Source organism: Artibeus jamaicensis, unplaced genomic scaffold (assembly GCF_021234435.1).
Source record: "Artibeus jamaicensis isolate MK-2021 breed Jamaican fruit bat unplaced genomic scaffold, CSHL_Jam_final contig_456, whole genome shotgun sequence".
NCBI lineage: Eukaryota > Metazoa > Chordata > Mammalia > Chiroptera > Phyllostomidae > Artibeus > Artibeus jamaicensis.
Window position 1 is genome coordinate 7,416,710 of NW_026521839.1, and position 21,611 is coordinate 7,438,320.

The following is a 21,611-nucleotide window of genomic DNA, read 5'->3' on the forward strand; positions in this document are numbered from 1 at the left end:
TTTCTTTTCAAGGAACCCTAAAGGAAATACTTAGGCGTCCGCGGCCATCCTTATCCTTTAGCACGTTCCTTTCCAAGAGCAGAAAAGAGAACTGGTTTAGGGCGCTTGTTTGTCTTGGGGTGGAACACTACATTTCCCAGCAGGCATCGTGTCCAAACTACCAGACAACTTCCCAGAGTTCCCCGGGTTTCGGCCCCACCAAGCGGTCTTTCCTGGCGGGTTGAAGACTCCGGGGGCAAGATGGCGACCGGGACTGGCAGTAAGTGTTTGCGTTTGCTTTGCGTGGGAAGTCTTTGTAGACCCTAAACGTGTGGCAGCACCAGATTTCTGCCACACGTTTAGGGAGTTGGACCAATGATTTGACTGAAAGCCCAGGGTCAGGAGGGACTTTCACTCAACGGAGTTGTTGAAGGCCAGCGTGTGCGGGTCGTGAAGTGTAGGGTCTCGTATCCCAGGGAGGCCACGGAGATTTGAGAGAAGGCATTCAGCGAATCCTTGTATGTTTGAGAGCTGGGTAGGGTGAGCTATTAAGGTGGTTTAGAGACTCCGGCATGCAGACGAAGACCTGTTGTGAGCCGTGCCGAGTAGCCCGCTTCTCATGCCATTCGCGTTGTGACCAGCGTTTGTGGGCCCGTACTCCCTCTCACAGAGAAATGGGGTATTTTAACCGGGAGCTTTTTTTTTTTTTTTTTGCCACTGGGGAATTGCGTTTCTTGCATCTCAGCCATTTATCTCTGTTTCCTGGACTGAAAAAGTTTTAGGCCCGACAACTCAAGGGGGGAGGGGGTTACTGAAAGCAGTAAACAAGTTTATGCTAAGGAGGAGGCGGGGCAGTAGGGGGCGGTTGCTGCTCGGAATCCTGGGAAATTAGCCCGGGAGTTCAAATTGGGAGAAAGTGTGTATTTTTGTAACTGGACTTTTCAAGGGAACTGCTTTATCTTAATCTGACATTTTTATTTATTTATTTTATAAAGCAGTAGTTATGAGAAATAATATATTTTGCCGGATACTCAGTGCAATTTGCACGCAGTAAATAGATACCAACCAACCACCCAAAGGTGGTATTTTACGGTCTAGATGAAAATCAATATTTGGCGATAGGAGCTCAATTTGTCCTTACAATTTGGAATGTTTTGTATTAGGCTTTTAGTACAAAGCTCCTTTTGGGGCTTAGAACTAGTGACTCAGTGGTTGGTTGCTCTAAACTTTCATTCATTTCAGAACATAAGCTGTTGAGTACTGGCCCCACAGAACCATGGTCCATCAGAGAGAAACTGTGTTTAGCGTCTTCTGTCATGAGGAGTGGAGATCAAAATTGGTAAGGTATCTAGGATGTCTGATTTCTTGGTTCTTTGAAACTTTTTTTTTACTTTAGTGATTCCTATAATTAATTATAGGAATATAGTGACCTATGTGGTATTTCTTTTTAAATAAGCTTTATTGAAATATAATTTATATACCATTAAATTAACGCAGTGTGTTCACAGAATTCAGTATATTCACAGAGCTGTGCATCTATCAGTTATTCTATGATTTTTCTCTCCACCTCACCCCAGAACTCCTCTACTTTGTTTCTCTTCTCGACATTTCATGTAAATTAAATAATATTAACTTACGGTTTTCTGTGACTGGGTTTTGTCACTTAGCATAGTTTTAAAGTTCATAATGTATCATGTGTCAGTACTTTATTCCTTTTTGTGATTAACAGTATGTATGGGTATGCCACATTTTGTTTATTCATTAACTGATAAACATTTGGGTCATTTCCACTTTTTTGGACTACTGTAACTAATGCTTCTATGACCATTTGTGTACAGAGTTTTTAAAATATATTTTATTGATTATGCCATTACAGTTGTTCTATTTCCCCCCCTTCATTCCCCTCCACTCTGCACAACCCTCTCCCACCATTCCCCTGCCCTTTAGTTTATGACCACGTGTCTCAAGTTCTTTAGATTCTATATTTCCCATACTATTCTTACCCTCCCCCCTATTTCCTATCTACGGTCTATGCTACTTATTTCCTGTAGCTTCTCCCCCCTTCTCCTCCTCCCACTCCCCTGTTGCTAACCCTCCATGTGATCTTCATTTCTATGGTTCTGCTCCTGATCTAGCTGTCCTCGAGTTTGCTGTCCTCTCACTATTCATCTTTTTTGTCTTTTTCTTAGATAAGCTCCTTTAACATTTCATATAATAATGGCTTGGTGATGATGAACTCCTTGAACTTGATCTTATCTGAGAAGCACTATCTGTCCTTCCATTCTAAATGAAAGTTTTGCTGCATAGAGCAATCTTGGTTGTAGGTCTTTGGTTTTCATGACTTGGAATACTTTCCAGCCCCTTCTTGCCTGTGAGGTCTCTTTTTGAGAAATCCACTGACAGTCTGATGGGAACTCCTTTGTAGGTGACTGTCTCCTTATCTCTTGCTGCTTCTAAGATTCTCTCCTTCATTTTAATCCTGGGCACTGTAATTATGATGTGCCTTGGTGTGTTCCTTCTTGGGTCCAACTTCTTTGGGACTCTCTGAGCTTCCTGGATTTCCTAGAAGTCTATTTCCTTCTCCAGAATGGGGAAGTTCTCCTTTATTATTTGTTCAAATAAATTTTCCACTTGTGGCTGTTCCTCTTCCCCTTCTGGTACCCCTATAATTCAGATGTTGGGATGTTTAAAGATGTCTTGGAGGTTCCTGAGCCTCTCCTCATGGTTTTTTTTTTTTTTTTTTTTTTGGAATTCTTGTTTTTTCATATTTTCCTGTTTGGTCATTTTTTCTTCCTTCTGGTCCACTCCATTGATTTGAGTCCCAGTTTTGTTTCCATCACTATTGGTTTCCTGTGTATTTCCCTTCATTTCAATTAGGTTAGCCTTCATGTGTTCCTCTAATTTGTGACTAAAATCAACGAGTTCTGTGAGCATCGTGATCATCAGCGTTTTGAACTGTGCATATGATAGGTTGGCAATTTCTTGGTCACCTAGAGTTACCGGCCCCAGGGGGTTGAGTTCTTCTTGAGCCATATTTTGATCTGTTCGTGCCCATTATGTATGAGGAGAGGAGCCTTAGTTGTTCACCAGGGTGGGGTCACCCCAGTTGCTGGTTTGTGATGCTGTATGTGGGGGCGGGGTCAGAGAGGGAGCAATGGCGGTCCCCTCTACTCCTTCCCGCGGCTGGGGCCTGTGCAGTCTGTCTCACTGCTCGCTCCTTCGCTGGTTTATCTGCGCACAAATGGGTGGCTGCAGTCAGCCAGCTGCCTTGCGCCCTCACTGGGTCTGCCTGTCGCTATCTCACACCTGGGATTTACCCTTGGTTGCCTGGGTCAGGGGATCTTTTTTGCCCTACCGGCTCTGCTTCTGGCTCCGCCCCTCTTACCTTCTAGCTGAGTGGTTCATTGTTGTCAGACTCCCTTGTTGTTCAGTTTTCTGTGGTTTGGCTGTGTTTATTGTTTCTAAAACTTTGTTGTTTTTAGATTTGGTTGTGCGAGAAGGTAAAGTGTTTCCACCTGTGCCTCCATCTTGGCAGAAGTCAGAGTTTTGTGTTGACATTTGTTTTCAGTTCTCTTCAAAGAGTGAAATTGCTGGGTCATATGGTAACTATTTTAACTTTTTGAAGAACTGCAAAATGATTTTTAAACAGTCACCCCTCCATTTTATAATCCTACCAGCAATAAATGAGCCCAAATTTCTCTGCTTGTTCAGTAACACTTGCTGTCTTTTTTTCTAGAGAAAGGGGGAAATAGAGGGAGAGAAACACTGGCCTGCAACCCAGGCATGTGCCCTGATGGGGAAAGAAACCTGTGACCTTTCAGTTTGCAGGCTGGTGCTCAATCCACTGAGCCACATTAGCCAGGGCAGTGTCTTTTTTATTATAGCTGTACTAGAATATATGACGTGCTCTCTCGTGGTACTGATTTGTCCAGGCTATATATGAAAATAACTTTTCAAAGGGATATTCTGTGTAGCAGCTGTTCTTGCACCAAATCCCATATTTTGCTGTATATAATGTGCACCCACATCTTTGGCCCAAACTTTCAGGGGAAAAAATCTTTCGTTTTAATTTTTTAATTTAATTTTTTATTCACTTATATTTAGGCATTTGCTTTTGTGTTATAAAGAAACTTTAGCATTTATTTTTGGACATGTTATGGTACAAGAAATTTTATGTAACAAATAATTAAAAAACACAAGAACAGCCTGGCTGGTGTGACTCAGTGGATTGAGTACCAGCCTACAAACCAAAGGGTTGCTGGTTTCATTCCCAGTAGTAGCACATGCCTGAGTTGTGGTCCAGGTCCCCAGTAGGGGACTCACAAGAGGCAGTCATACATTGATGTTTCTCTCCTTTCTCCTTTTCTTCCCCTCTGTGTTAAAAAAAAAAAATTTTTTTTTTTTTTTTTTTTTAAGAAAACCCACAAGATCAGAAACAAGGTATTTTGGGTAATGGGTGTACCTGTGTATAATATGCATCTTCATTTTTCCCTCAATAATTTGGGCTACAAGTATGCAGTAAACTCAGCAAAATATGGTAAACCCCAAGGCAGAATGAGCCACATTAATTTGATAAATGTCATATTGAATTTACATATAATTCAGCCCTGACTGGTGTAGGTCAATGGGTTGCGTGTCATCCTGCAAACCAAAAGGTCCCCCAGTTTGATTCCTGATGAGGGCACATGCCTGGGTTATAAGCCAGGTCTCCATTAGGGACATGTGAGAGGCATCTGATTGATGTTTCTCTCACACATCAATGTTTCTCTCTGTTTCTCCCTCTCCTCCCCCTCTCTAAAAATAAATAAAATCACTAAGTGTAAAGTAACTTAAATATAAATTTAACTTATTTTTTAAAATCCTGATATGAGGATATGTTTATTGATTTTGGTGGGGAGGAAGAGAAAATTACTAAGGGATGGAACCCCCATGACCTTTTTGATGTATGGGAAGATGCTCCAACTAAGCCCTGGGCCAGGTCTCATTTTAGACAAACCACCAAGTAAAGTGGTTTGGAATACAATCCAATCTGTATATTTTCTCATGTTTTTATTAGAAAGTATTAAAACACTTGGAAATTTTAAATGTATGTATTCTTTGAGGAAGTACTAATACATAAAGTTCAAAATTCACAATGGTACAGTGCCTTTTTCCCATCACTGTACCTCATCTCCCATTGTTAGCAGTTTCTTGTGTTTCTCCAGCATGAATTTTATGTATATGAGCAAACATATTTTTCTCCTCCCTTCTAAATATTTTCTTAGTTACATTTTATTGTTTATACCTTCACAGTTGTCCCAGTTTGTCCCTCCCCCACAACTAGTGTCCCCTACTCCCTCAGGCAATTCCCACACCATTGTCTGTGTTCATGGGTCACAAATATACGTTCTTTGGCTACTCTGTTCCTTATGTTGTACTTTACCTCACCATGATTTCTTTAACTACCAATTTGTGCTTCTTAATCCCTTCACCTTTTTTGCGCATCCCCCCAAACCTCCTCCCATCTGTCAATCATCAAAACATTCTCTATATCTGATTTTGTTTCAGTTCTGTTTGTTCATTTGTTTTTTTGGAGTCATTTGTTGATAAATATGTATTGCCATTTTATTTATACTTTTGATCTTAAAGAATACCTTTTAACATTTCATATAATACTGGTTTAGTTGAGATGAAACTGGGAATCAAATCAGCAATTTAGAATATTAGGAAGCAAAATGAGGAGAGTGTAAGGAGACTCTGGAACAACGTCAAGCATCCTAACGTTCATATCATAGGGGTGCTGGATGGAGAAGAAAGAGAGCGAGAAATTGGAAATCTATTTGAAAAAATGATGACAGAAAACTTCTCTAACTTGGTGAAGGAAGTAGACATACTAGTTCACAAAGCATGGAGAGTACCAAAGAAGGTGAACCCAAAGAGGGCCCACCAAGACACATCATAATTAAAATGCAAAAGGTTCAAGACAAAGAGAGTCTTAAAAGCAGCAAGAGAAAAGCAGATAGTTACCTACAAGGGAGCTCCCATAAGACTCTCAGACGATTTCTCAAACTTTGCAGGCTAAAAGAGATTGGCAAGAAATATTCAAAGTGATGACAAAGAAGGACATACAACTAAGATTACCCAACAAAGCTATCATTTAGAATTGAAGGACAGATAAAGAGCTTCCCAGACAAGAAAAAACTAAAGGAGTTTTCCCCATTCTTTTTAAACACATACAGTTATTTATTATACATTGTGGGTTTTTTTAAACCTCTAAATTATTTTAGTATTATATCTTACAAGTCATTGTATATCTGTATATGAGGATCTCTCATTCCTTTTTAACAGCTGTTGTATTGTTTTTGGATATACATTAAACTGATACTCTCTTGATAAACACTAATAAAATCTTGCATAGTTATCTATAAATTATAGCCAAGATAAACCAAAAGTAGAATGATTGGATCAAAGAATATATGAATTTATAAAATATGATACATATTTCAAGTTGCCCCTACTCAGATTGTTTTGATTATACTCCCATTGATAATATCTCAGTATCTTCTCTGTGCCCTGATTTGTAGATTGTGTGAGGTGTTTTTGGTCTTTGATAGTATTATAAAAGGTGAGAATAATTCTGATTTTTCATTTGCATTCTATAGTGATTCAGGTTGAATATTTTCATGTGGTAAAGAGTCACTTGTATTTCTTTTTCTATAAACTTCTTTTTCTATTTGATTATCAGTCCTTTAAATTTTAGGGGCTCCTTACATTGGGGAGATTAGCTAGTTGAGGCATGAGATGCAGTTTTTGAAGCCAGTGTGCCATTTGGCTTTCTAATGGTGATCTTTTTACTCAAAAGGTTTCGAAATGTAGTGTATTAATAATTCTCTTTTACATTTTCAGGATTTTGTGTCATACACAGAAAGTTTTTCTCTAACCTGAGATATAAAGTAATTGTTTTATGATTTCTTCTAGTCCTTTTGTGGTTAAAATTTTTTAACATTTAAATTTTTGGTCTGTTTGGGACTTTTCTCAGTATAAGTTGTAAATTATGGCTCAAACTTTATTTTTTTTGGTTGTAGCTATTGGTATAACTATGTTAAAGTAAGCTTTTTCTTTAAAAGTATCCCTACACAAAATTTTAAAACTGTTTAAAGTAATGAGATATTTTAATCTCACAGAGAAGTGTGGAGAGTAATATAGATTGCCCGTGTACTTGGTACTTGGACATAACAAATCTTAATATTTTGTCATGTGTTCTTAAATAACAAACACAGTTGAAGCCCCTTTACATTTTCCTTGGTCCCGTTCCAGTCCAGCTATTTTTATTTGTGGGTGTTTCTTTGTTTTTATACCTACAACTTTTTAAAAGGTTGTATAATTGTATCACAGTAAAGAAAATTGTCCTCTTTTTTTTTTTTTGTTAATATTATGTTATAGATTTATATTACCACATATTTCACAGTTATTTTTATGGTCTGTTTATATTTCATAGAGTTGATGTGCCGTAAGTTAAATGTACTCTTGCAGGCATTTAGGAAAAATCTAAGTGTTCATCAGTCTGATCAAGTCTATCTGGTACTTTCTTCTGGGTGCATTTTCTTTTATTAAATTATTCTCTTACTAGGACCTTTGTTAGTGGATCAAAAGACCCACTTTTTTGGTGTGTAATATATTACAGATTACTTTTCAAAAGGCAGATCTGTAGATCCGTTCTTAAAAAAACACAATCAACATAAAAATATTTTCCCAAATGAACAGAAATATTTTATTAACTTGGTTCTAATACCTTCCCTTTACCCAGGAAATACATTACCTAGGAAAACTGTTTAGCAATGGCTCTTTGTTTCTAAATGACTTTCAAGTTTGTCATTTTCTATAATGACATACTGTAGTGTAGTTCCCAATGGCAGTTTTTTATTCCAAGGTTTGTACTCCAAACATTGAACTCTTGGCATACTTTTTCTGTCTCCTACCTGCCCCCAATTTGGTGTGTAATAAGGCTTTTCTCATTTTATAGGGTATCAGTTAGCAGAGCAATCAAACCCTTTGCAGAACCTGGCCGCCCTCCAGACTGGTTCTCTCAAAAAGTAAGTCCTCAAGCAAGTGCTTTTTTTTAAAGCAGTCTTAAGATGAGATGTGAAATGGGTTCACTGCCTTTCAATCACAAGGCTTTTATACCATCAAGAGGGAGAGTAGTACACACCTTTTTCCTTATCTGCTGTTCACTAATCCATCCATGTATGCTCATTTTACAAATTGTTATAGTCATTGTGGCATAATAGAGCCCAAGTTTGGTAATTAAATAGATCTAGGTTTACTACAACTCCACTTAAAAACTTTGGACAGTGATCTTAGTTTTCTTATTTGTAAAAATAGATAAATATTGCTTCAGGATTGTTGTGAAGATTTAGTTGAGGTAATACCTGTAAAGTATTTAACATAGTGCCTTGCACATGGTAACTATTCAGTAGATAGTGGCTATAAATACTGGCTATTAGGTCGTCTTTTTTTTGAAATACTCAAACTCCAGGCCAAAAGACTCCCTTTTCTGTTTCTTGGTTTTGATTACTTTGAACTGAGTTGATGTTAAGTAATTTGCTCTCTTAGAAACCAGTCATCTCTCCCCTATCTAAGCCTTAGTTTAATATGTTGAAACTTTGAAATTATTTTTTTTCCAGCTTGCTCATCATATTTTCACTTTTTTTTTATAGCATTGTGCTTCACAGTACTCAGAACTTCTAGAAACCACTGAGACCCCAAAGTGAGTACAAACCCAGGCACTTAAGCTAAATCTCTTTAGCAGAGAGTGTTTATTGAGGAAGTCTGGCTTATATTTACTTATATTACTGGGTGATAAAAGTATGGGAGAAGTAATCTGTGTTTTGGTGGTGGAGAAGGCTAAAAGAAAGGAAGTGGGAGTGGAAACATATGTTTTCTTATTCAAATATATATGTGTTTTAATGTCCCACAGACGGAAACGGGGTGAAAAGGGAGAAGTGGTGGAAACTGTTGAAGATGTCATTGTTCGAAAACTGACTGCTGAACGAGTTGAGGAACTAAAGAAAGTGATAAAGGAAACCCAGGAAAAATATAGGTACTTACCAGAGATGTCAGGTGGTTGGGAGAGACAAAAGGCACTGATTTCTAATATCGGTCAGAATTTTTTTAAGTATCAGATTAAAAGACCCAGTCTAGTCCTGAATGGTGTGGATCAGTGAATTGAGTGCAGGCCTGTGAAAGGTTACTTGTCTGATTCCCAGTCAGGGCATATGCCTGGGTTGCCGGCCAGTTCCCCAGTTTGGGATGTGTGAGAGAGAGCCCATCGATGTTTCTCTTGCACATCAATGTTTCTCTCCCTCTCTTGCTCCCTCCTTTCCTTCTCTCTGTAAAATAAATAAACAATCTTAAAAAACAGTCTAACTACCTTTCTTTCTTCCTACAGACGACTGAAAAGAGATGCAGAACTAATTCAAGCTGGGCACATGGACAGCAGACTGGATGAGCTTTGTAATGACATTGCGATGTGGGTTATATTGTTCTTATATTCATACTCCTTCCTCTCTGTTTACCACCCTTAGAGTAATCTTGCTTATTTCCTTCACCTGTCATTCCTTTAGACTTCAAAGATTCTATAAGGGGAAAGCTGCAGAGTGTCCTGGTAGCTGGGAAGGGGGAGTGAGTCCTAGGAATATAATGTAGTGGAACATTTCAGTCTGAGAACATAACTTAGTTCAAACTTACAAGTGGCTTCAGTTTGTGTGAGTGAAGAAGTGGTAGTTAGACACTACACTTAAAATTCCCCATTTTGCTCTGGCTCAGTGGGTTGGGTGTTATCCCGTAAACTGAAAGGTCATAGGTTGGATTCCCAGCTAGGGCACATGCCTGGGTTGCAGGTCAGGTACTCAGTTGGGACATGTGAGAGGTAACTGATGCATTTTTATCTCTCACGTTGATGTTTCTCTCCCTCTCTTTTTTCCTCCCTTTTCTTCTAAAAATAAATAAATAAAATCTTTAAAATATATTCCCTGTTTTGCTGATTTGGGTTATATAGCCCTTTCCTCCAAAAACTACTAGCCTGATTAAAAATTCCTTTGTAAGGCACTGTAAACTGTAAAGGAGCTAGAGCTGGCTAGGATCTAACCTTTCACTTCTTCTTTAGGAAAAAGAAATTGGAGGAAGAGGAGGCTGAAATAAAGAGGAAGGCTACAGATGCTGCATATCAGGGTAAACTGAGCCTAATGACTGTTTATCAATTGACTATACAGTATTGCATGCTAATGACAGTTGAAAACTATTTTATAATATAGAATTCACTAATTCCAATTTACTTTCATACTTTTTTCTCTGTCATTTTCTCTTAGCAGAATAAAACATCTCTTTATATCCAGGAAGAAACTTTTAGAGAATAAGCCCTACTCAGATTTCACTAGAACTTGTGTCCTTTTAGGATACAAAGGCTTAATAAAAGACATTGAACACAATTAAGGGTTTAGAAGTTAAAGGCTTATAAAATGATGGAGAGTAGCCCAGTTACTGGATAAGGGGAGGAACTTAAACATTTGTAACTCTTTGACCCCATGAGGTCTTGCCCTCTTTAAAAGCAGAATCTTAATAAGCTGTTGAGGATATTGGGGGGGTGTTCAAACCACTTTACTACTCCCAGGACCTTTGGGATAGTCAAGTGGTTTAAATGAACTTGCTTAATGTGAGAATTTCTCTTACATAAGTTTTCCTATGTCTCAAAAGTGTTAAAACTTTCTAACCCAAATTCATAATGCTGCTTTAGTATTGCAATATCCTATCTGTCCTTTATTATATAATAGCCAAGTAATGTATAGTTTTGTTTATTCAATCTTGAAAACTTAGAGATTCTTCTGTTAATATTTTCTAGCTCGTCAAGCAGTAAAAACACCACCTCGGAGGTTACCTACTGTGATGGTTCGATCTCCTATAGATTCTGCCTCCCCAGGAAGTGATTATCCACTTGGGGACTTGACTGCAACCACTATGGAAGAGAACACCTCTGGGGTGAGTGTATTACCATCTGCAGGAATCAGTCAGCAAAAGGGGCAATAAGCCAGCAGAGAGCTGAGTGATGAGGAAACCACTTTTGGCCTACAGGCATCTTCCTCTCTCAGTCTAATGCTAAAGACTTAATTTACCTTGTTCTGTGCTTCAAGATAAGGATGGACCTAAAAATTGAGACTTTTGACCTTTTGAGAGATAGGTAAGAGACTATGTTAAGGAATTATTCATAAGTGTGTTAGTCCTATGAAATTCATGCTGAAATAAGGGACAAATTACCTTGTAAATATAATATTGGTAGTGGGTAAGGAGTTTATAAAAGGTAAGTTAGGTGGAATGGTTGGGTTAGTGATTTTGAGTTAAGTGTAAGAAAAAAAAATTGGGGAAAAAGTTGTGGCCGAGAGCAGGAGGGTAGAGGGTTTCTGGGCAGTTCCACTCAGGACTAATAAAATAATAGTTAGATACACTAACCCATCCAGATTAGTAGGGAACCTTTCAGAGTTTGAGAAGTCAGATAAAGGTTCTCTGTTGTCTCTTAGGTAACCCCTGGGACTTTGCCGAGTACCCCAGTCACCTCGTTTCCTGGGATTCCTGACACCCTTCCTCCAGGCTCTGCACCCTTAGAAGCCCCCATGACCCCAGTAACAGATGATTCACCCCAGAAAAAGATGCTTGGACAGAAAGCAACTCCACCCCCCTCCCCTCTGCTGTCAGAGCTCTTGAAGAAGGGCAGCCTCCTGCCTACTAGCCCCAGACTGGTATGGAGACTTCTGTGGGTGTTTGAGAGCTGTGGTGATTTAGTACTTTGGAAGGGAGTGCCTGGGACCTAAAATGTGACATGGAAAAAAAGTTCAAAAGAGGAAGAGATTTCCTAGTTAAACATTATTTAAGGGAAAACAAAACAAAACAAAAAAACCCAGCACAGTAAGTTAATAGTATCCTTGGGTCCTGAGGTATTTAAAACCATAATTATTTTGGTTCTCTTCTCCAGAGAACTCTTGTTAAGTAAGTTTTGAAAACTAGAGTTCCCCTTTGGTCTGAAAATATTCTCTTTGGATATTAACTTTTAGTTTTGTAAAGTTTGGTCAACTGCTGGAGCTTTTTTGGGAAGTGGTAGTAAAGGAAAACTTGAGTGTAGCCTTCACCTCTATTCTTCCCTGGTAGGTAAATGAAAGTGAAATGGCTGTGGCTTCTGGCCACCTGAACAGTACAGGTGTCCTCCTGGAGGTAGGAGGGGTCCTTCCCATGATACATGGTGGGGAGATGCAGCAAACACCCAACACCGTTGCAGCCTCCCCTGCTGCCTCAGGTAAGTCATCACTTTTCCATTACCTATTTTACTTCAGAGATGTTGAACTTGGCATTGATGATCCTTGGTTTCTGGCCTTTGTTACTAAGAAGTTGTCAATCCTTGATTTAAGCCCAACCTTGAAGCTATTTCACACCCTAGTGCCCAGATTTTAAATTCATTTCATCTTCAAAATATTGATAGTCCTGAATGACCACAGCATAGATATTAATGAGAGGGATAGTCAAGGTAACAGTGAAGCAACTTCTCTAGGGCTTGCAAATCAGAGACCTGCGTTTATAGAGTAGGGGGTGAGATTTAGATCCAGGGAACTGCGCTTGAGTCTCAGGTCTGCCACACTCTGGTTTTGTGACTTTGGCTAGGTTAACTTAACTCTTGAGCCTCAGGTTCCTCTTTTATTTTATGTACTTCACATGGTACATGTGTACCAAAAGAGGTACGTACTTCACAAAAATGTCTACTAAGAATTAAATGAAGTAGAAAATATAAGGCCAAAAAAAAAGAAGCTCTTTACAAGATACCAAACAAATATTAGATATTGGCATTTGAATGTTGTTGAATTTGGGTGGTGTACAGCATGCTTAATTTCATCAAAAGTGACATTTATTCATCCCAGTTTTTTGTTATGTTTGATTTTTTCTGAGGAAAAATTGCCACCCATTTTTCATATGTGTTGCATGTTTTAGTGTTTTGGGTCATTCCTAACTCAGGAGATTTTAAGTAAGGTTGGGGAAAGTAAGGATATAGGCAATGAGCTTATTCAATAGAGCAGTTGCTTTCATTCTTTGAGACTAGAAATTTTCTTGGTTGAGTCTTAAAGTGGCTGTTGTTTCTTGTTCAGGTGCTTCCTTCTTACCTCATTTTGTATACCTCTTTGTTAGGTGCTCCCACTCTTTCCCGGCTTTTAGAAGCTGGTCCTACACAGTTCACCACACCTCTTGCTTCCTTCACTACTGTTGCCAGTGAGCCTCCAGTTAAACTTGTGCCACCCCCTGTAGAGTCTGTGTCCCAGGCTACCATTGTCATGATGCCTGCGCTGCCAGCACCATCCTCTGCTCCGGCTGTCTCCACTCCTGAGAGTGTAGCTCCAGGTGCGTCCCTGACCCATGCCCTGAGCAGCCGCTAGGTCCAAAATTTCATCTTGAACCTCAGTTAGAGAAAGTTGATCAAGACCATCAGCTGTAATTCAGATGCTTCTGTTCTGTTATCCATGGACATTTACCATCTATCCTTAGAAAAACAAAGATGTGAGAAGTGGTGGGTGGGCATTTATTTGTTGAGGGGGAAGAAAGCTAAGTGTACACATAGGAGTGGGCTTGAGAATGGGTTCTTACCTCACTTTCTATTAGATAAAACTGGGGAGAAGAAAACACAGACCCATGTAAGATAACTCTTTCTGAGCTTTAGTGTGTGGGTACTTGACATCCATCCACATCCTCAGTGTGGTGCAGGTTGTCACTTGGTGCTAAATAAGCTTCTGAGATGCTTTTCTCTTTCTATTTAGTGAGTCAGCCTGACACCTGTGTTCCCATGGAGGCTGTGGGAGATCCACATACTGTGACTGTTTCCATGGATAGCAGTGAAATATCGATGATCATCAATTCTATCAAAGAAGAGTGTTTTCGTTCAGGGGTAGCAGAGGCTTCTGGAGGATCAAAGGCTCCCAGCATAGATGGGAAGGAAGATTTAGATTTGGCTGAGAAGATGGATATTGCAGTGTCTTACACAGGTGAAGAGCTGGACTTTGAGACTGTTGGAGACATCATTGCCATCATTGAGGACAAGGTAACTATTTAGTAAAGCCCAAAAGAATCTTTCATGGGTCGTACATAGGCTTCTCTCCTTAGCCTCTCCTTGCTTCTTGCAGTAACAGTTACATACATAAACAACTTTTCCTGCTTCTGCCCATCTCCATAGTCCCAAAGCCCTTTGGTGCTGATGTACTAGTCACCTTCCCAGCCATCCCTATGTTACTGGTTTGCACAGGACAGGTGCCTGTTGATTGGTTGCTTCTGCTACATGGAGAATATGGAGAGAGAAGCTGCAGGTTCTGGCCATCTTATTTGGTGCTAACAGATTTGAGGTAATTGCGCTTCTTTCTGTGATTTCAACAGTGTGTGTGTTATGGGACAGGTAGATGACCATCCTGAAGTGCTGGATGTGGCAGCAGTGGAAGCAGCACTGTCATTCTGTGAAGAGAATGATGATCCTCAGTCTCTGCCTGGCCCCTGGGAGCACCCTATTCAGCAGGAGCGGGACAAGCCAGTTTCTCTCTCTGCACCAGAGTTGACAGTCAAGCAAGAGAGGCTGGATTTTGAGGAATCAGAAAACAAAGGAATCCATGAACTTGTGGACATGCGGGAACCCAGTGTTGAGATCAAAATGGAACCTACAGAATCAGAACAAGGCATTTCAGGGGCTGAAATAGTCACTGGAGTTGTTTCAGCCACATGTATGGAGCCACCAGAACTCAGGAGTCAGGACTCAGATGAGGAACCCAGAAGTATGGCAGCTGGAGAGATTGCTGAAGCAGATGTAGCCAGTGGGAAATGCGATGAGACCCCACTTACAACTGTGAAGACAGAGGTATTTAAGATCGGGGCCTGGGAGAATGGAGGGTTATATACCTTAGGCAAGAAGTGAAAGTTCAAGCCTCTGATTTTTTTGTTGCATTCCTGAGTTCTGACATGTTCGATGGTAAAGCGTATAGGTGTGATCGATCAGTTCTGTACATACATACTTAACCTATTTCTGTTAAGGTATATATTAGAATCAAATTGTATGGATAGGACTTAGAATTGCTGCTATAGTCCCATTATCACTGGAGAATAAAATCGTGTAGGCTATATGATTTACCAGTACTTAGAGTGTGTGTTTTTCTTTTGGTCCTCAGGCATCCCCTGAAAGCATGTTGTCTCCTTCACATGGCTCAAATCCCATTGAAGATCCTTTAGAGGCAGAGACTCAGCACAAATTTGAAATGTCAGGTAAATAATAAGGCCAGGAAATCTGATTCTGTAACTAACTTGAAATCAATTGCTTTGGCTTCTGAGGGATTGTGGGTTGTGGGAAAGTAGAGGAGGTAGAATAGGTCAGTGTGGAAAGGAAAGCTGCAGGGTAGTGTCCATAGGAAGGGGAAGGCTAAGGTGAAAAAATCTTCAGGTAGTCTTTCTCTCCTCTGCAGACTCATTGAAAGAAGAATCAGGGACTATTTTTGGAAGCCAGATAAAGGTATTTCAGACTTTTCTTTATTCCTCTTGGTGTGTGACTAGATTTCCCTATAGCACTACCTTTTTAATGAATTTCAGTAAACTTGCATCTTTATTATCTAAGATGAGACTGGTGAGGGAGTTGCATGGGGAAAAGCTGCAGTGAAAGTTAGGTATAGTGGGAGTACTATGGCACCCTGTGCTTCCCATCTGAAAGAGTTTGTGAACATCACACAGACCTTTCTGTGCATATAATGCACAAAGAAACTTTGATATATCTAGTGATTTGAAATGAATAGGAATATCAGAGCCAAGGAGAACATATAACAAAACAGGTTATTAAATACACTATCCAGAGAAAATCATTCAGTTTCCTTTTTAGATTTAGCTAAAGCAGTAGTAACAAACAGACATAAATAAAGCAATATGAGCTTGTTCCATCAGATAAGACACAAAATAAAACTATTTTTGATAACTTTGTACCCAGGGTCAGAGTTCCTCTCAAGAGCAAGGGGAAAGAAGGAACGCCTCTTAGCTTAGTCTTAAGTAAGTAGCTTTTTTGTTTCTTCCTTTTAAAATGATCCTGGGTCTTATTCTTTGTCCAGGTTCTAAATTCCTTAATCAGTCAGTTTCTATAAGTAGATGGTAGTGTAAGTGATTGAGGGCTTAGACAGGAAACAGTGTGAGGTCGTTTTCTAGAACTGATCTAACCCGAAAGATTATTTTTAATGATGATTTGCTGGATAGCTTTGCTTGCATTTGTTAACTGGAACACACTGTATCTAAGGATGCTGCAGGTGAGGATGAGGAGGAAGATGGAGTCAGTGAAGCAGCCAGCCTAGAGGAGCCTAAGGAGGAAGATCAAGGAGAAGGCTATTTGTCAGAAATGGATAATGAACCTCCTGTGAGCGAGAGTGATGATGGCTTTAGTATACACAACGCCACGCTGCAGTCCCATACACTGGCAGACTCCATTCCCAGTAGCCCTGCTTCTTCACAGTTGTGAGTATCTGAGATTCTTTCTTTGAGGTCAAGAAAGTGAAGGTGAGCCCTGGCTGGTATAGCTCAGTGGATTGAGCGCGGGCCTGTGAACCAGAGGATCGCGGTTCGATTCCCAGTCAGGGCACAAGCCAGGGTTGCAGGCCAGTCCCTGCAGGCTATTTCCCAGCAGGGGAAGCACTAGAGGCAACCATACATTGATGTTTCTCTCCCTCTCTCCTTTCCCTCTAAAGATAAATAAATTTTTAAAAACCTTAAAAAAAAGAAAGTAAAGGTGAGAAGTAGGAGAGGATCTTTTCTTTAATCTTACTTTTTCATCTTCCCTTTCTTGGCCTGGAACAAATACAGGCGTACTTTGGAGATACTGTGGTTTTGGTGCCAGACCACCACAATAAACTGAGTATCGCAGTGAAGTGGGTCATAATCTTTTTGCTGGTGGAGGGTTTTGCCTTGAGTTTGTAAAAAAAAAAAAAAAATGTAACATCTGTGAAGCTCAGTAAAGCAAAGTACAATAAAACAAGGTATGCCTGTAGTTGACAAGTTTTTTAGTTTTTTTTTAACTTAAGCCTAGTGGAACTTCTGTATTTCTTTTATTTTAGCTCTGTCTGTAGTGAGGATCAGGAAGCTATTCAGGCACAGAAAATCTGGAAGAAAGCCATCATGCTTGTGTGGAGAGCTGCAGCCAATCATAGGTAAGTGGGGGCTTTCCCAATCAGTAGGAACATTTTCTCCTGTTTCTCCTTGTGGGTGACTAGAAAAAAGTTTGAATAGGCTTATTTGGGACTGGAGGCATTGCCTTCAACAGCCTTCAGCCACTTAAGTTCTTTTACCTATGCTTCTGGAGGATAAGCCAGTAATTGCACCTATTCTTTTTGGTAGATACGCCAATGTCTTTCTGCAGCCTGTTACAGATGACATAGCACCTGGCTACCACAGCATTGTGCAGAGGTAAGCCATAATCCATTCAGCATGCTGACTTCCCTGGATTGTGAATTGTCTAGTCTCAGTGAATTTTGCTTTAGAGAGTAAGTTTAAAGCAAATGTTTTTGATATGAGTAAAGGTAACCAACCACTAAACTGATGGTTTCACCAATGATATCACCAATGATAGTCTTAATAGAATTAACCAATGATAGTCTTAACAGAATTAACTCCTTTTATTACCTTCCTCAACACTTATTATACAGACAGTTTGGTTTTTGGGTTCAGTGCATTTTTCAAAGGTGAGGGGTTGGCATATAAGTCCTGGCATCTGGGACTGAAGGGATGTGTGAGTAGGTCTATGCGGTAATGATATATTCAGGGATCCAGTTGAATCTTCTTTTCCTCTGTGCTGCCATTTATCCCTGTTCTTTTTTTTTTTTTTTTTCAGGCCAATGGATTTATCAACTATTAAGAAAAACATTGAAAATGGACTGATCCGCAGCACAGCTGAATTTCAGCGTGACATCATGTTGATGTTCCAGAATGCTGTAATGTATAATAGCTCAGATCATGATGTCTATCACATGGCAGTAGAGATGCAGCGTGATGTCCTGGAGCAGATCCAGGTACTTTGAGGATCCTCAGTGTTTTAGCAAGGATGAAAATACTCAAGGGGATGATTTATATTGATAGGAAGGGGTGCTGTGGCTTTTACTTGGAATAGTCATCAGGGACACAGGAACATAAACTTTTGTTCTTGCCAGATTCATGTTAGTTTTTTCAGGTTGGTTTGGTAACTGAGTTGTGAGAGAATCATCTATCTTTCTTGGGCAAATTTCCTGAAGTTTTTAAATAAAATTCTTATAAAATGATGAGTGTATATTTTTTATTGTGTGAAGTATATACATAGTAGACAATCAACAAATAGTTTCTTCTCTCTTCCATTTCATTACAGATAACCGATTTCTATCCTATATTTCCATTACTAGGCATCCTTAGGGATATTAAACTTGAAGGGATGTTTTCTATCTCTGTTGAGTCTACCAAATTATCTAAGTTGCTTGATGATCTCTGGTTCATCTAGTTTTATTCTTCTTCTCAGTCTCAGAACAGAGAAATTTTGATCCTTTGTTATAACAAACAAAACTGCCATTTTCAGATTCTTGAGAGTGCACAACAAAAATTAAAACTTAGTATGCTAAACTTGTAATCAGTCAAGAAGTATTTGAATGCCAATTGCAAAAGTATACTATATGAAATCCTATTTACAAAGCATAATGTGTCTTTAATTCCTCTCTACTGGATCAGGTTTCTGGGGCCAACTATGTTTCTTCTCCCTACAGCAATTCCTGGCCACACAGTTGATTATGCAAACATCTGAGTCTGGGATCAGTGCTAAAAGTCTTCGAGGGAGAGATTCTACCCGCAAACAGGATGCTTCAGAGAAGGTGAGACCAGAAAAGGGCTTGTGTGCTGTTGTTCCAGTGTTAGGAGTCTGAAGCATCTAAAGAACCTTATGTTACCATTTGGCATTGCTGAGCTTTGATATTCTAGAGGTATATAGAAGAAACTTGCTGTGACTGGAAGGCTCAGTTACATGGGAGAAATTGCAAGTCAGATGTGAGCAAATTACTAATTCTTCAGGGAGAGTGCTTGCAAGGTGGGGGAAATGACTTAGCTTGCAGCAGTTGGGGACCATCAATTCCTGTTCCAGAGGCATAATGGCCAGATTGCTTTTGGATCTCTTTCCTCTTGTTCTTGAGTTTTTAAGTTTTGTCTTTGTGTGTGTGGTGCTTATGTCCTTGTCCTGAGGTTTGGGGTGCTTATGGCTGAGAGTTTCCATGGAACCTGATCAGTGTTTGTTTGTCCTCTAACAGGACAGTGTCCCCATGGGCTCTCCTGCCTTCCTTCTCTCTCTCTTTGTAAGTATTGAATGGCTGCAAGGGATGGTGTTGCCACAAAAATTCTCTGCTCCTGCTGGGGGCGGGTGGCAGAGGGAAATCCAACACGCAGATTGTACCAATGTCTTGAACTTCATGTATTTGGGTCATTAAATAAGAAACTGTCTCTTCTGCTGCATTCCTGTCTTTCTGCATGTGTGTGTGTGCAGACTGGTTAGGGACTTTGTGTGAGTTCACTGGGCTGAAATGAGGTATTGGTGAGAACCTAGGATGCACTTGCTCCCTATTTCTTGACTCCACCTTTTGCCAATTCTCTTCTCACAAATAGAAGATTATTCAAAGCAGCAGCTGCTAGCTGGCTCTTAAAAAGTGTTCCTTGTACTGGATACTCAGCACATAGTTTTTAATCTTTTTCCCTAATGTTAAGTTGCAAAACTGATGCCTGATACAGAAACACTCAGCTAAAACTGATGCCTGATACAGAAACACTCACTAAAGTTAAGATAAAGATCTCAATAACATTGACCACTGCAGACAGTAGTGGTTGGTGGAATTAGAGATATGCTTAGTAAAGCTAGCCTAAAGACTTTTATTCCTTCCTCCATGAACTGAACAACTCTCTGACTCTGTGTTATTCATTATGGAGCACCGAGACATGATAAAATTGGAAAGAGCATCAGGCTAGATAGAAAACCACATGAACTTCAATTGACTGGATTATTTCTTGGAGCCTTGGTTTCCTTATCTGTGTGATGGAGCTAATATAATGAGGTACCTGTCCAGCCTACCTCACAGGGATGTTGTGAGGATAAAATGCGGTAACAGGTATGGAACTGGCTTGAAAAAAATTTAAAGTGTTATACAAATGCAAGGTGGTATATTTGTTTTTACTATTGCCTCAAAGGCAACTTGTGTTCATGAGCTCTAAAAATTTTAGAGTCCTTGCATGTTAGAAATGTAAAAATGACCTGGCCCAATAAAAGTGTTCACTAGTTCATCTTGTCTACAGGCCTCAGCCTGTACTTCAAACAGAACACTATAATCTTCATTCTTTTTTATTGGCCTGCAACAGTGACTCTGGATCCCCAAGCAATTGGCTGGCTGTTGCAAGGCTGGTTAATAGGATCTTTTATCTATTGAAGACAGCAAAATATTGCACAAGAGGAAGGATCTGGGCTGCAGGGAGAGAGCAGCACATGGAAAGAAGCCTTCTGATTATCCTGATCTCATGGAAAACAACTGTCAGGAGGTGCTAGGGAACTAGTGCCAGGGTCAGTCTGCAGGAAAGGCCTTTCTTATAGGGACCAACAAACAGCTGGACAGGTATGTTAGCCAAGAATCTCACTATCCACTTGTCACTGCCCTTTCTGATTCTCCCACCTTTTTTTACTCTTCCTGTTCCTTTGCACATAGTTCGGGAGCTGGGTGGGATCACTAATAGTCATTCTGTGGGACCCCAGGTGAACTCCAGCAACCTCTGTGGTCGGCAGGAGCAAGATAATCTGTACTGTATGTTATTTCTCAAACTACTACCAGGTGATTTTTACCACATTCTATGGGAAGACAGATATATGTCCCTCATTTCCTGGATTTCTCTGCTGATTCCTCTCTCCCCCAAGAAACCAAATCCCCAGTATTTTTGTACCCTCTCTTACCTTTTAATCGACTCACTCATGCTCCTTTTCTTTGTCTGCCTGTCATTTAGGATGGGGGCACCAGGGGGCGCCGCTGTGCCATTGAAGCTGATATGAAGATGAAAAAGTGAAGTCTCGGAATACCCTCATTGAGCTGAACCTGAAAAAGAAATAAACAAGATAGAACTTGGGCTTGTGGGCCCAGTTCCAGAAGAGGAGGCGCCTGGGCCATGTGACATGAGCTGGGAAAAATCTCTGTCAGAGAGTTGGAGTAGCACAATTGCCTGTTTTAAGGCAAAAATCATGGGCTGTGTTAATGTCCTAATGTGTAACTAGCAGATTGTAGCTAATTTGTACTGTCTTGTGAAGTGTATAGACTTTTTTTAAAAAAAAGAATCTGTGAAGTGTGTGTGTATATACAATAAATTCTGAAATAAAACTCTAGTCTTTGTTGTGTTCTGTGTGTGTGTGCGTGTACAAAACGTGATTTCTTCTGCATGAATAACTTCCGTCATTTGTTAGGGAAAGTGGTCTTATAAAATGAATTGTTCAATATAGCTCAGAAGGTAAATCACCAAGATTGAATTTTTAATGTTTTAAAGTGTTGAATTGTTCAATAGGGACTCTCAGCTTTTATTGATTGGAA

At 39.8% G+C, this 21,611-nt stretch overlaps 1 protein-coding gene across 3 annotated transcripts; it reads left to right on the forward strand.

Moving 5' to 3' along the window:
• Positions 1-153: 153 nt before the first annotated feature.
• Positions 154-21,409, forward strand: BRD8 (bromodomain containing 8). 3 transcript variants are annotated; one of them, XM_037147645.2, is made up of 22 exons: positions 154-259; positions 1,222-1,318; positions 7,982-8,051; positions 8,676-8,725; positions 8,936-9,058; positions 9,407-9,487; positions 10,124-10,188; positions 10,856-10,992; positions 11,529-11,747; positions 12,154-12,298; positions 13,180-13,389; positions 13,803-14,083; positions 14,432-14,884; positions 15,192-15,285; positions 15,483-15,529; positions 16,295-16,509; positions 17,106-17,198; positions 17,386-17,454; positions 17,879-18,056; positions 18,774-18,878; positions 19,308-19,352; positions 21,037-21,409. In XM_037147645.2, exons 1-22 carry the CDS (start codon positions 241-243, stop codon positions 21,094-21,096), a joined length of 2,856 nt encoding a protein of 951 aa, XP_037003540.2. In that variant the 5' UTR covers positions 154-240; the 3' UTR covers positions 21,097-21,409. The 3 variants fall into 3 exon arrangements, with proteins under 3 accessions (XP_037003540.2, XP_037003541.2, XP_037003542.2); XM_037147646.2 differs by lacking the exon at positions 11,529-11,747; XM_037147647.2 differs by lacking the exons at positions 13,180-13,389; positions 19,308-19,352.
• The last annotated feature ends 202 nt before the right edge of the window (positions 21,410-21,611 follow it).